At 53.5% G+C, this 13,727-nt stretch overlaps 2 protein-coding genes and 1 non-coding gene across 14 annotated transcripts in view; 1 reads left to right on the forward strand and 2 right to left on the reverse strand.

The window, feature by feature from the left end:
• Positions 1-13,727, reverse strand: part of CCDC8 (coiled-coil domain containing 8) — a 323,648-nt gene that overhangs the window by 208,229 nt on the left and 101,692 nt on the right. The gene's annotated exons all lie outside the window — the stretch shown is intronic.
• HIF3A (hypoxia inducible factor 3 subunit alpha) overlaps positions 1,701-13,727 on the forward strand; it is a 47,958-nt gene continuing 35,931 nt past the window's right edge. For 2 of the 12 annotated variants that reach the window (XM_050772071.1, XM_050772076.1), the window contains exons 1-5: positions 1,701-1,793; positions 8,651-8,841; positions 9,970-10,115; positions 13,015-13,099; positions 13,440-13,552. In XM_050772071.1, coding sequence (XP_050628028.1) covers positions 1,768-1,793; positions 8,651-8,841; positions 9,970-10,115; positions 13,015-13,099; positions 13,440-13,552 — 561 coding nt within the window. In that variant the 5' untranslated portion in view covers positions 1,701-1,767. Of the gene's footprint in view, positions 1,794-2,685; positions 3,194-7,796; positions 8,442-8,650; positions 8,842-9,969; positions 10,116-13,014; positions 13,100-13,439; positions 13,553-13,727 lie in introns of those variants that run through there. The other 10 variants (XM_050772079.1, XM_050772078.1, XM_050772070.1 and 7 more) reach the window with 8 other exon arrangements.
• LOC126943646 (U6 spliceosomal RNA) lies at positions 11,198-11,301 on the reverse strand. Its single transcript, XR_007721790.1, has one exon. It is a non-coding gene; the product is annotated as a U6 spliceosomal RNA (small nuclear RNA).

Below are 13,727 nucleotides of genomic sequence, written 5' to 3' on the forward strand. Positions count from 1 at the left end.
GCTCCTTTTCTAACATCCCACATGCCTCCATACTGAGGGTTGAGAGTTAGTTTCTCTATATATCAAGATTCTCTTGGGAGCAAGCATCTAAAATCCATTCAAACTAATCTAAGCACAAAGCAAAAAAGGCAATAGTGAATGAAGCAATATTTAACAAGAGCAACAGAAAAAAAAAAAAGCCAATCGTGGGTTTCATTTGAAAATCCAAGAATTAAACTGGAGTTCAGGTATGGCTGGATCCAGGCACTCAAGTACTGGGGTCAAAACTGCCTTTCACAGTCGCTCATTTCTGCACAATCTCTTTTGCACTGAACCTCATCTCATAAAGCCTCTCTTCTCTTTGTGGCAGTGTGAGCCCCATCTGCTCCATCTGCTCCGTCTGCTCGGCAATTCCAGCAGAAATAGAAAAACCTGTTTCCTGATGGTTGCAGCAAATGTCTCAGGGTTGATTCTCATTGGGCTAAATTAGGTAACGTGCCTTCCCTGAACCAATCACTGTGGCCAGGGAAGCAGACTCAACTGATTAGCCAGGTCTGGATCCTGTGTCCATCCCTGGAGCTGGTGAGGGCGGAGCAGTGGCTAAACCCTATTCAAATTAAATAGATGAAGAGGAGAGAGAAGTGGTTTCCCAAAAGAAAACAGAGTGGGGTACTGGGGTGAGCCGGGGAGCTGTGTGGATTCCTGGAGGAAGAGTGTTCTAAGCTGTGGGAACAACAGCAAGTGCAAAGGCCCTCAGGTGAGCAACTTGCCTGGCAAGTTCAAGGTTCAACAAGGCCACTTCTGCTATAGTATCCTCTTCCCTGCCAACCAAATGCAGAATAGTGGTCCAACAAACACACACACACACACACACACACACAGACAGTTCCTTATCCAACTGTAATTCTTTCATTATTGCTAGGTAACTTTGTACCTCTCCCTTCATAGTTGACTAGTTAACAACAACAACAACAAAAAACTATTTCTCGGCTCTTTTTAAAGTAGGTGTGATTGAATTAAAACATATTTACTTGACATAAGCTTAATTATTCATCAGTGGGGACCTGAAAAGGGAGTCAGAAAGGCCAAGAGGTTAGGGTGGAGTAGAGGGGGTGGGGGAAGGCAAGCTGGGGTGCAGAGGGTGCAGACTGGAGGAACGGGGGCGAGGTGGGGTATGGGACAGGGGCGGCAGGGAGGAGCTGGGGAGTGACAGGGAAGGGGAGGTGCCAGAGGGCCAGGGATTGTGTAACTGGGGTGGGGTTGGGAGTTGGAGGGTGGGGAGGGGAAGTAGGGTACTCTGTGAATACCTTAGAAGGGATAGAGGAGGCTAGGGGGTTGAAAGGGGTGGAATTGGGAGGTCGGAAGGGCCCAACTGGGGTTAGGAAATGGAAAGGTGAGAGGAGGTGGGGGTTAGAGGCTGGGGACTGGGGTGCAGAGAGTAGAGTGAACTGGGTGAGTTCAGAAGAGTACTGGCGTTGGCACTTTAGAGGCTGGGCCAGAGAAGGCGCGGCCAGGCGACGGTGCGGGCTCCACTGTCTAGGAAGTCCGCGGCGAGAGGCGTGGTTGGGGGGTGTGTATTACACGGTATCACCCCCTTTGCCTTTCCAAGTCTTTTCCCCTGGTTCCTCCTCCTTTTCAGGAGTGACATACCCTTCGCCCAATCAGAGCTGCGGGCCTGGCGCGGCACAGCCAACCGCACGGCGTGGGGAGGAGCTGGGGAGGGGGCTCGCAAGGCCAGGGGAGGGGGCTAGGGGCCTCCGAGGGCTCCGGAGCGGCGACCTGCGAGCCATGGCGCTGGGGCTGCAGCGCGCAAGGTACTGAAGTTCGGGGGCAGGAGTTCTGGGAATTGGGGGGCTCTCCTCCTGGAGACCCCTGAGCTGGATTGTGGGGAGGCGGTTCGCGGGTGCGAAACAAGAACGCCCCGGGACGCGCAGATGGAGGCACATCCCCGCCGCACTCTCCACCCTTAGAGACTGCAGGGGTGGGGGATTCCCTATGTCTCTGGCTGCCCCGCCCCTCTGGCCAAGAGCGGCTTCGGGGTCCCCGATTTTTCGTTACCCAAGGCTCGCTTACCCTTCTGGTTGGGGGTGGAACTTGGGATTCCTGATAAATTAGGGGTGATTGCATTTGAGCAGTCCCCAGGCGGGAGGTATTCTCCCGCCACATATTGATCCCTCTGGCCTCTGAACTCCCCAAATTGAGGGTGTTCTTTTCCACCAGGTCCCTGGGATCCTAGGCGATATGGGATACCCCTAAATTGAGCCTTCCCACATATAGGGAGTCCCTTGGAATGGCATTCTTCTCCTGAGTTCAAGAGAGGAGAGATCTCCTCTGATAGTACCCTTCCTGACACAGTCTCCTAAATGTTGGGTTTCCCTAGAAATGGGCAGAGGGGAACCCCTTTCAGAAGCCATCTGGGACCCTTCCTAAGAGACGTTTTGTATCCTTTCAAAAGCCAGAGTCACTCCCTTAAATAACAGGGAAACAAGCTGGACCCACGTCCCAAAGTCCAGCCCCTCATCTCCCCCCTCCACCCCCATCCTGAGAGACAGGGGAGCCTCATTCAAGCTTTATTTTGGGGAGATTCCATGGCGGGGTGCTGTGAGCCTGCAGGCTGTGATGGGGGCGCCCCCTGCCGCAGTGCTCAGCTGGGGTCTTCCCGGGCAGAGGGTGGGTTTCTGGGTTCACCTCCCAGCAGGTGCAGCTCTGCTGGAACACAAGGAACCTGTGCCCTGGGGCCGCTGCCATGGGGTCTTATCTGGCCATGTTCTCATGGGACTCTGGAAAATGTTCTAGGTCCTCAGCTTTCCCTGTCCAATGTGAGGCACCCAGTAAGCCTCACCTCCTTCTCTCCTCCCTGGTTTCTCAGGCCTGATTGGATCCGTGCACACCCCATGTTTCTAACCCCCCCATCCTCTCCCCCCTCCCCCACTCTATTCCAGGCCCTGGCTCTGGGCCTACCAGGGAACTCCATCCCACCCTTTTTGGGCCAGCTGTCGTCCCGCCCTTCTCAGCGCCCCCTCCTGGCTGGGTGGGGGCCCCTCTTGGCTGAGCTGGGGTGTTCCCCCCTCCCCACCCAAGGCCGGCCCTTTCCTGTGGAGTCATCTCACCACCGCGCGCCACCCACTCGTAACTCGCACCCGGGTCCTGGCTGCGCTGCGTCCCCTCCTGCATCCCCTGGATGGCCCTTCAGCCAAAGGGGGCCTGGGCGATGGTGAGTGGGCCCCCCAAACCCCTTTTCCCCCTTCCCTTCCTCTAGCTGGGGCTGGCTGCCATCCCACTGTGGGCAAGGATGCTCTTGGGAAGTCCCTGGTGGGTACGGCTTGCAGCCCAGAGTGTCTAGTGAGGTACAAGGTTCCTGGAGAAGATAGGATTTTGGGGACCGGCACCCCACCAGATTACCATGTCCTTGGGAACAAGCAGAGTCAGGGGACAGAGAGACTCCCACAGACCCTCATGCCAAGTCCCTTTGCAAACCCAAACCCTGCGTCTGGTCTGTCAGGACAGCTCTGGGCAGTGCCAAGAGGCATCCTTGCCCAGCTACAACCTAGGCCCCCACCCACCAAATCCTCTGTGCTTTTCGTAAGACCCCCCAGTACCCAGCTGAGTGTCAGAAGAGAAAAGCCCAGAAGTAGCCCTGAATGTGGAGCAGGGACTCCCTGCTTTTATTACGCCTTCCTCACGGGTGGCAAGTTCTTCAGGGCAGGGAAGAGGTGAACTTCTCTCCTTCCTGGTTGGAGGGGGGCACTGGGCCCCAACCCCCATTCTCAGGCCTCACCCTGAGCCTTCCAGGCCCTGGCCCCACCCCCTGTTCTTGGCTGGAACACGGACGAAGGGTGGCAGGGTTCCAGCTGCACGTCCCAAGCTGGGCAGAGTGCCAGGGGGCTGGACCAGGGCTGGGCATGGGGCCAGCTGGGGCGATCTGGAGGCAGCAGGGGTGTGACGGGGGAAGGGACTGAGGCTGCTAGGCAAAAGAGGGGCAGGGCAGGGGCCCCTTGGGCGGTGGGCACACCTACCAAGAGCACAGGCCCCAAAGTCAGGGTTCAAATCCCTTCTCACCCACTTCCTGGTGGCGTGGACTTGTATCAGTGACTGCTGCTCTGAGCCTCAGTTTCAGGTCCTGGAAATACGGGGAGGCCGGGTGCAGTGGCTCAGGCCTGTTATTCCAGCACTTTGGGAGGCTGAGGTGGGCAGATTGCTTGAGTTCGAGGCGGGCCTGGGCAATATGGCAAAATCTCATCTATACTAGAAATACGCAGATCAGCCAGGCATGGTGGTGAGTGTCTGTAGTCCCAGCTACTCAGGAGGCTGAGGTGGGAGAATGGCTTGAGCCTGAGAAGCAGAGGTTGTAGTGAGCCAAGATCAGGCCACTGCACTCCAGCCTGGACAACAGAGCCCGACCTTGTCTCAAAAAAAAAAAAAAAAAAAAAAAAAAAAAAAAAAAAAATCAAAGAAAACTGGGGATCACACTCCCTTTCCACCATCCCAGATCAAGATGAGGAGCCAGTAGTGAGGCAGCAGATGGTCGGGGGCAGAACACCCAATAGGTGTGCCACAAAGTGAGTTCAAGTCAGAGTAGACAGACCTGGTTTGAATCCTGGCTCTGCTACTAAAAGCCGTGTGGCTTCAGGCAAGTTTCATCACCTCTTTGGGCTTCCTTCCTCATCCGGAAAATGGGGAAAGTCATTGCAGGAACATGGTCAGATTCACTGAGAAGTGGTTGAACATAGTTCAGTGTCGATGGAGGGCGCTGGGTTACTTGGGCTGGGGATACCATTGCTCCGACTCTCGGTTTCTGCCTGTTTGAAGGAGAAATCACTTCTCCTGCTCAGTAGGGTTGTAGTAAGGACTTAACGGGGTCTCTAGCTCCGTGAGTGTTCAACACACCAATGCTATCATTATTACAGTATCACTGTTATTCAGTCCTCCTTTTAAGATGCTTGCGTAAAAACCATGTAGGTAATTGCATGCACATACCACACTATGGGGAGGGTAACCCACAGGTTACTCTAAAGCCCAAGAAGCTCCTAAACCCATGCTTTCCACCTCTGACATACACAGAGGGAGAATAATAAGTCTAACCTTGGCTGGGCGCGGTGGCTCACGCCTGTAATCCTAACATTTTGGGAGTCCTAGGCAGGCAGATCACCTGAGGTCAGGAGTTCGAAACCAGCCTGGCCAACATAGTGAAACCCTGTCTCTACTAAAAATACAAAAATTACCCAGGCGTGGTGGCAGGCGCCTGTAATCCCAGCTACTCGGGAAGCTGAGACAGGAGAATCGCTTGAACTTGGGAGGCGGAGGTGACAGTGAGCCGAGATCGAGCCCCTGCACTCCAGCCTGGGCGACAGAGCACGATTACGTTCACACAGCTTATAAGTCGTCACACACCTTATAAATAGTGGAGCTTGTAAGTAGTGGAGCTTGTAAGTAGTGGAGCTTATAAGTAGTGGAGTTTATAAGTAGTAGAGTCAGGATTGGAACCCTGAGCCAGAGGAACTAGCCTCCAGTCTGTGAGATGGGAAAGACCCACACTTCCCAGTAGAACATCCAGAGGGCAGGCTGGGAGTTAGAAGGAGGGTCCCTCCGCAGCCACCAGCTGGCTCCTTCTATGGAAGAAGCAGCCCAGCCACAGAGGATTACAGAGCCCAGCTGTCTAGGAGGTGAGGTGCTGGCCCCACCTCCCTGCCGGTTCCCACTCCCTGTTCCCTCTGTCGGGCCCCCAGCACCGTGAGGCCCTCTCGCCCCCACCCTCTGGGCAGGAAGACAAACAGGGCTGGAACAGAACAGGACGGCATGTCCTCTCAGGCAGGCAGGACTGAGGCCCCTGCCCCCACCAGCCAGGAGGGAGGGGGCGGGGACAGGGGCAGTATCTCCCCTGCTCCAACCCTCCATCCAGCCTGCCCTCTTCTGTGCCTCCCACCCTGCTGTACTGAGGATTTTATTTTCCTTCTGCCTCCAGACAGGAAAATATCCCCTCGCCCTGGGTGGTGGGGCTACAGGTCTCTTGCCCGAGGCTGGGGTTGATGCCACCCCAGAAGCTGCCTCTGCTCTTGAATTTAGGAAGGGACAGTGACCCCTCCTAGAGGTTCTGCTTCCCTCAGATGGGTCCCAAGGAGGGGATGAGAAAAAGCCTGAAACTCACTGCCCAGATTCAAATCCCAGCTCTGCCAGTTGTTGGCTTTGGGGCTTCTTGGGCAAGGACTTCACCTTTCAGTCTCAGTCTCCCCATTGTAAAGTGGAAGTTTAAAATGTCCCCCTCCGCCGGGCACGGTGGCTCACGCCTGTAATCCCAGCACTTTGGGAGGCTGAGGTGGGCAGATCACTTGAGGTCAGGAGTTCGAGACCAGCCTGGCCAACATGGCGAAACCCCGTCTCTACTAAAAATACAAAAATTAGCCGGGCATGGTGGCAAAGGCCTGTAATCCCAGCTACTCGGGAGGCTGAGGGAGGAGAATTGAACCCGGGAGGCAGAGGTTGCAGTGAGCCGAGATCGTGCCATTATACTCCAGCCTGGACGACAGAGGGAAACTCCATCTCAAAAAAAAAAAAAAAAATTAAAAATTAAAAAAATAAATAAAAAATAGAATGCCTCCCTCCTAGGGGTCCACTGAGGATTGGATGAATACATATAAAATACATAGTACAGTAGCAAGCACACAAATGCTTAGCAAATGACAGCTGCCTCTTACTAATGGTAATATTTATCAATATTCTAAATGTGGATGAGACTATATATATAATATACTACACTAGACTATATATACAATATACTAGATGTAATACATCATGTAATAATTTTTTATTTTTTCTATTTTTGCTAATTTGTTTTTTGTCTGTTTTGTTTTTTTCGGTTTCTGTTTTTGTTTGTGTTTTTGTTTTTTGTTTTTTTTTTTGAGACGGAGTCTTGCTCTGTCATCCAGGCTGGAGTGCAGTGGCAAGATCTTGGCTCACTGCAACCTCCGCCTCCCAGGTTCAAGCGATTCTCCCGCCTCAGCCTTTCCAGTAGCTGGGACTACAAGGCACCCGCCACCACGCCCGGCTAATTTTTCGTATTTTTAGTAGAGACAGGGTTTCACTGGTTAGCCAGAATGGTCTCGATCTCCTGACCTCGTGATCCACCGGCCTCGGCCTCCCAAAGTGCTGGGATTACAGGCGTGAGCCACCGCGCCCGGCCTGTTTTTTGTCTTTTTTTTAGAGACAGCTGTCGCCCAGGCTGGAGTGCAGGGGCACAAGCATAGCTCACTGTAACCTTGAACCTGGGTTCAAGTGATCCTGTCTCACCCTCCAAATTATAGCCGCTTCCGGCTGTAATTTTATATGAAAGTAAAGAAGCCGGGCGTGGTGGCTCACACCTGTAATCCCGGAATTTGGAGAGGCCAAGGTGGGAGGATCACTTGAGTTCAGGAGTTCAAGACCAGCCTGGACAACAAAATGACACACTGTCACTACAAAAAATACAAAAATTAGCTGGGTGTGCTGGTGCACACCTGTGGTCCCAGCTACATAAAGAGGCTGAGGCTGGAGGATGGCCTGAGCCTAAGATGTTGAGGCTGCAGTGAGCCATATTCATGCCATTGCACTCCAGCCTGGGCAACAGAGTGAGAGCCTGTCTCGAAAAAAAGAAAGAGAAGAAAAGAAAAAAGAAAAGAAAGGAAAAGAAAAGAAAAAAAAAAAAACTTTAGGTTCAGACAGACCTGGAGTTTGATTTTGAAGACAGTGGCAGAAACAGGGAGAAGAGCTAAAATCCTGGACATAAACCCAGGCCCATAGAGAGAGAAAATTTGAGAGTTTAGGTAGACTATTGTTTAAAGGCAGGCTTCCCTATTTGTGGGCAGGCACTGCACCTGTCTGATCCTCCGTGTCCTCATCTGTTCAATGGGGCGTTATCAACTTCCTTCTGGGTTGACTGAGCATTAGACGGGTTAACGTAAGTTTCACGCTTGGCACCAGGAGTGACAAAATAGTAAAAGCTGGATAAGTGGCAGATATTTCTCATAAAACGACACTTATTCTTCCAACCCCACATGCAAAATGTAGGTATTTGAAGTGGATTACAGGGCAGGGTGAGTGGTAAACAGAACAGGTTGCTTTGCTGTGTCACCCTGGCGGGTCCCTGCCCCTCTTAGGGCCCCTGTTCGTGGTTCGTCGTTAGACTTTGAGATCTATGTTCCAAGATTCACAGGATGGCTCAGTTGAAGTGAAAGGGCAGAGGAGGAGATTCTGGGAAACTGTAGGGCAGGGGGCCTGGGAGGCTTTAGGCCTCTCCTTCGTGGGCCCTCCCTTCTCTGGCCCTGGGCCAGCTCAGCCAGCCCCCTCCCAGCAGAGGCCCTCCCTGTCCCCTAGGCGTCCCTAGCCCGGGAAATAAACTGCAGATAAGTCAGGGAGGGGACAGAGCGGCTCTAGGCGCGCCACAGAGAGGAGCGAGGCGCAGGAGGCAGCATGGACTGGCAAGACCACAGGTAAATTCAGGGCTAGGAGGGCTCCACAGTGTAGCCGTCCCAGGCCCAGAAAGCGCCGCCAACTCGACAGGGCCACACATCGAGGCCTGCGCAGCTGCGGTCCAGCCCTCCACGAGCCCCAGCCCCAGGTGGCAGCTCCCCAGGTGCTCGTCCCGTCCTCCTCTTGTCTTTCCCGAGTCACCACCAGTGAACGCTGCCCATGCTCTCAGGTCGACCACCGAGCTGCGCAAGGAGAAGTCCCGGGATGCGGCCCGCAGCCGGCGCAGCCAGGAGACCGAGGTGCTGTACCAGCTGGCCCACACGCTGCCCTTCGCACGCGGCGTCAGCGCCCACCTGGACAAGGCTTCCATCATGCGCCTCACCATCAGCTACCTGCGCATGCACCGCCTCTGCACCGCAGGTGAGCCCCGCCCGTGGGAATACCCGTCTTGGCCAGGCCCCGCCCACATCCCATGGAGGCCCCTCCTCCGGGAAGCCGCATTCTGACAAAGCCCCGCCCCCTGGTGGACGTCTTCTCGGCGGAGCCCCACCCCCCTGGAATCCCACTTCCCAGGGGATACCCCGCCCCCTTTGAGTTACTGGCGTGCTGGGAGTCCCACCCCCTTAGAAGTCGATCACTTGTGAGGCCCCGCCCTCTGGAACGTGCCCTTTGGAAGCCCCGCCTCCTTAGGACTCGCAGAGAATCCCCTAACCCTTCAATCCTTAGGATTTCATCCTCTCGGGGACTCTCCCAGATGGATAGGCCCTGGTCTCATAATACATCTACTGGGAGGCCACGTCGCCCAACTTTTCATTGCTGAACCTGAGAGTCCCTTGTCCCTTCCCCACCCCTCTAGTTCTACATCACTTGTTCTTTTAGTAGGCATCTCCTTGAATTTCCACCCAGTTAGAATTGCACCGTGCAGCGGGCTTTGCCACGCACGCACACACACACATACACTCACACATAAACCCCGTGGAATCCCAGGACCCTGAAAGCGGGGGAGGTAGTGTTATTCTCTGGGAGGCTCTGCCCATTTGACTTGCCCCACAGAATTTTACTTTTCTTGGAGGCTTTACCCCCTTAGAAGTCTGTCCTCTGGGAGCCCCTGCTTCTCTGGAGTTCTGTCCCTCTGGAACATCCTGCCCTCCATGAGTGTTGAACCCCTTCGAGGCTTCCCCATCAGCTCTGTATTACAATTCCCCCTAGGCCCTGGCCCCTTCATATTTTGACCCTGGGGAGTTCCATCCACTTAGAATTCTGTCCTCCTAGGAGGCCCACCCACATCCTTAGAATTCCGTTCCCTTGGGAGACTCCTACTTCCTTAGAATTCTGCCCCCCGGGAGGCCCTGCTTCTAATTCCAGCGCTTCTTAGTCCTGCTTTCTTCCTTGAGAATCCAGGTCACTAGGATGTACCCCCACTCCCTCGGGGGTGCATGTAAGTTTCTCTGAATGAGGCAAGGCAGAGGGAGGCTAGCCCAGGGCCAGTTCATAATTCAGTCCATAACTGACTAGAGATGCCCCCATCCCCCCTGCCCCGGGCACCAGGGGAGTGGAACCAGGTGGGAGCAGGGGGAGAACCACTGGATGCCTGCTACCTGAAGGCCCTGGAGGGCTTCGTCATGGTGCTCACCACCGAGGGAGACATGGCTTACCTGTCGGAGAATGTCAGCAAACACCTGGGCCTCAGTCAGGTGAGAGGAGCTCCTGGCTCTGTGCCTGGCCCTGTACTGGTGATGCTGGGGATACAGTGGTGACCAGGACAGCCATAGCCCTACCTTTATGGGACTCACAGTACAAAGGGGATATAGGTATGTCACTAGACAGGAAGACCCAGAATGGTCAGGTCTGGGATGGGACAGTCTAGGGGGCTGTGGGAGCACAGGGGTGGGGTGTACCTGACCCAGCCTGGGTGGGAATGGAGGGCTTCCTGGAGGAGAAGACGTCTGAGCTGAAATCTGAAGAACTTAGCTGGTCAAAGGGGTATGGAGAATGGATGGGATCAGTGAAGGTCAGGAATGTACATGGCAGAGGGAACAGAGGAGGCAAAGGCCAAGAGGTGAGAAAGAAACAGGATAATTTGGGGAAATAAAGAAGTTGGCCATGGGCAGTGGCTCACACCTGTAATTCTAGCACTTTGAATGGCCAAGATGGGAGGATAGCTTAAGTTCAGGAGTTCAGTGTTTCACCTGGGCAACATGGCAAAACCCTGTCTCCACCAAAAATACAAAAATTTCGCCAGATGTGCTGGCACACGCCTGTGGTCCCAGCTACTTGGGAGGCTGGGGTGGGAGGATCATGTGAGCCTGGGAGGTGGAAGTTGCAGTAAGCCAAGATTGCACCAGTACACTACAGCCTGGGTGACAGAGCAAGATCCAGTCTCAAAAACAAACAAACAAACAAACAAACAAAAGTTTATCCTCCTAGGTGCAGAGTGCAATAGGAGAAGCTGAGAGACAAAAGGCTAGAGAGGTCATCAGGGTAGCCTGTGGCCAAATGTAAGGCGAACTTAGCTTTATCTCCAGGACCCTGGGGAGCTATAGAAGGAGTTTAAGCAGTGGAGAGGTTGTGCCAGAGAGGTAGAATCAGATTTACATTTTTTAAAGATCCTCTAGGTACAGCATGGAGGTAGATTTGGAGGGAGTGAGATCAGAGGTTGAGAGATCAGCAATGGGTAGATGCCAATCTCAGGTGGGAGAAGAGGAACAGTGGCAGGGGCCATGGGGATGGAAAGATAAGAACAAGAGACATTTAGAAAGTAAAATTTACTTTTTAAATTAACATGGAAGGCTTCATGCATTTGCGTATCATCCTTGCACAGAGGCCATGCTAATCTTCTCTGTGTTATTCCAATTTTTAGCATACGTGCTGCCTAAGCGAGCGTAGAAAGTAGAACTAACTTTAATTCATCCTTACAGCAAGGCCTACAAGACAGTTCCCATTCTTTTTTTTTTTAATCTCAAATAAATGGGCGCAATAGTTGGTATCTGTTCCTTTTCTCTGCCTGCTTACCCCACTCCTGGTACCAATTTCTCTGTCAGTGTGAGTGAGCTTTTTGGACCCAGAGAGATGAATGTCCTGAGGTCCCAAAGCTAGGAAGTGGCACAGCCAGGATTCGACTCCAGCTACAAGAGATGTTGTCAGAGGAGCGAGATCGCCCTCTTTCCCTATTCACCAGCACCAGCACCATTCACATGGTGAGCCAATAGGGTCCACCTTCATCTGTGTCCCCTCCCAGCACCAGGCTCATTTCCTAAACTGAAATGAAGAGTTGGGTTTTCGGCCTGCCAGACAAGTGTGATTTGAATGGAGTCTCATCTCAGGGCCTTGCGCTTACTGTTCCCTCTTTCTGGAATACTCTTACTGCAGGGGGCCACAAGGCCTCCTCACTTGCTTTGTTCAGCAGTCTTTTTAAATGTCACCTCTTCAAAGAAACTGTCTAGACCACTGTCTCTAAAGCAGCCTCCCATCATTGCGTCACCTTGTCCTTCTTTTGTTTTCTTTTGTTACTTGTTATATTGTTATTATCTGTTCTTTCATTCACTGTCTGTCTCACCCCACTGGCCAGTAAGCTCTTCAAGGCAGGGATTTGTGTGTGTGGTCACTGTGTCCATACCATTTAGAAGAGCCAGGTGCGGTAGCTCCCACGTATAATTCCAGTACTTTGGGAGGCCAAGGTGGGAGGATTGCTTGAGCTCGGGAGTTTGAGACCAGCCTGGGCAACATGGTGAGACCCCCATCTCTACAAAAAAATTTTTTTAAAATTAGCCGAAAGCTGGATGTGGTGGCTCACGCCTATAATCCCAGCACTTTGGGAGGCCAAGGCAGGCAGATCACTTGAGTCAGGAGTTTGAGACCAGCCTGGCCAATATGGTGAAACCCCACCACTACTAAAAATACAAAAAGTAGCCGGGTATGGTGGCACATGCCTATAATCCCAGCCACTCGGGAGGCTGAGGTGGGAGAATCGCTTGAACCAGGGAGGCGGAGGTTGCAATGAGCCAAGATTGTGCCATTGCACTCCAGCCTGGGCAACAGAGCGAGACTCCATTTTCTATATATATATATATATATATATATATATATATATATATCCAGGTGTGATGGCGTGTGACTGTAGTCCCAGCTACTGAGGAGGCTGAGGTGGGAGGATCAGATTGCTTGAGCCCAGGAGGTTGAGGCTGCAGGAAGTTATGATCGCACCACTGCACCACTGCACTCCAGCCTGTGCAACAGAGCACGACCCATCTCAAAAAATAGATAGATAGATAGATAGATAGATAGATAGATAGATAGATAGATAGATGATAGATAGATAGATAGATAGATAATGGATGGATGGATGGATAGATAGATAGATAGATAGATAGATAGATAGATAGATAGATAGATAGATGAGGGCCTGGCACTTGGTACGTGCTGAATAAATGCTTGCTGAGTGGATGGATGGATGGATGGACAAATGGATGGATACATGAATGGGGAGACTGGTGAAATCAATCAGGCCGGCGAACTGGAGCAGGGGAATGAGGATGGGATGGAGGAGATGGGTGAGAGGCCCTGGTAGACCCCAACCCCTCTCATCCCCGGCAGCTGGAGCTCATCGGACACAGCATCTTTGATTTCATCCACCCCTGTGACCAAGAGGAGCTTCAGGACGCCCTGACCCCCCAACAGAGTGAGTTCCCCAGAAGCGTCTGTCCTCACCACACAGAGGAGGAAGCTGAGGCTCCACCCCTCCCTCAGCATATCCCCTCCTCCTCTGGAACACCAGACAAAGACAAGTAGGAAGAGGAGAGATGGCCCTGCCCTGGGGGGTCTGACGGGACACAGCCCTGCCCTGGGGGGTCTGAGGGGACACATACTACCCCTGGGGGATCCTCTCTGGTTCCAGAGAGGGTCTGAACCCTCTCTGGAAGGTTCAGACCTTCCAGAGGCCTGAGCAGCCAGGGTGCCGGAGGGCACTGGGCCTGTGTGCAACTGCCTGTGACCTCCCCCCTGCCCCCGGGCCTCCCCAGCCCTGTCCAGGAGGAAGGTGGAGGCCCCCACAGAGCGGTGCTTCTCCTTGCGCATGAAGAGTACGCTCACCAGCCGCGGGCGCACCCTCAACCTCAAGGCGGCCACCTGGAAGGTGCGCGGGGCCGGGCCAGAGGAGGGCGTGGATGCTGGGGCTGCCAGGGCTGCTGGGGCTGGGTGTGAGCCCCGAAAGATCTCGAAGGGTGCTGGAGTCCAGGCATCTCCTGGCCTGGGGACTGTGCGGGGCTCACTCAGGTCAGGTCTAGTGGGTCCTCAGTGCATCGAGGAGC

Source organism: Macaca thibetana, chromosome 19, assembly GCF_024542745.1.
Source record: "Macaca thibetana thibetana isolate TM-01 chromosome 19, ASM2454274v1, whole genome shotgun sequence".
NCBI lineage: Eukaryota > Metazoa > Chordata > Mammalia > Primates > Cercopithecidae > Macaca > Macaca thibetana.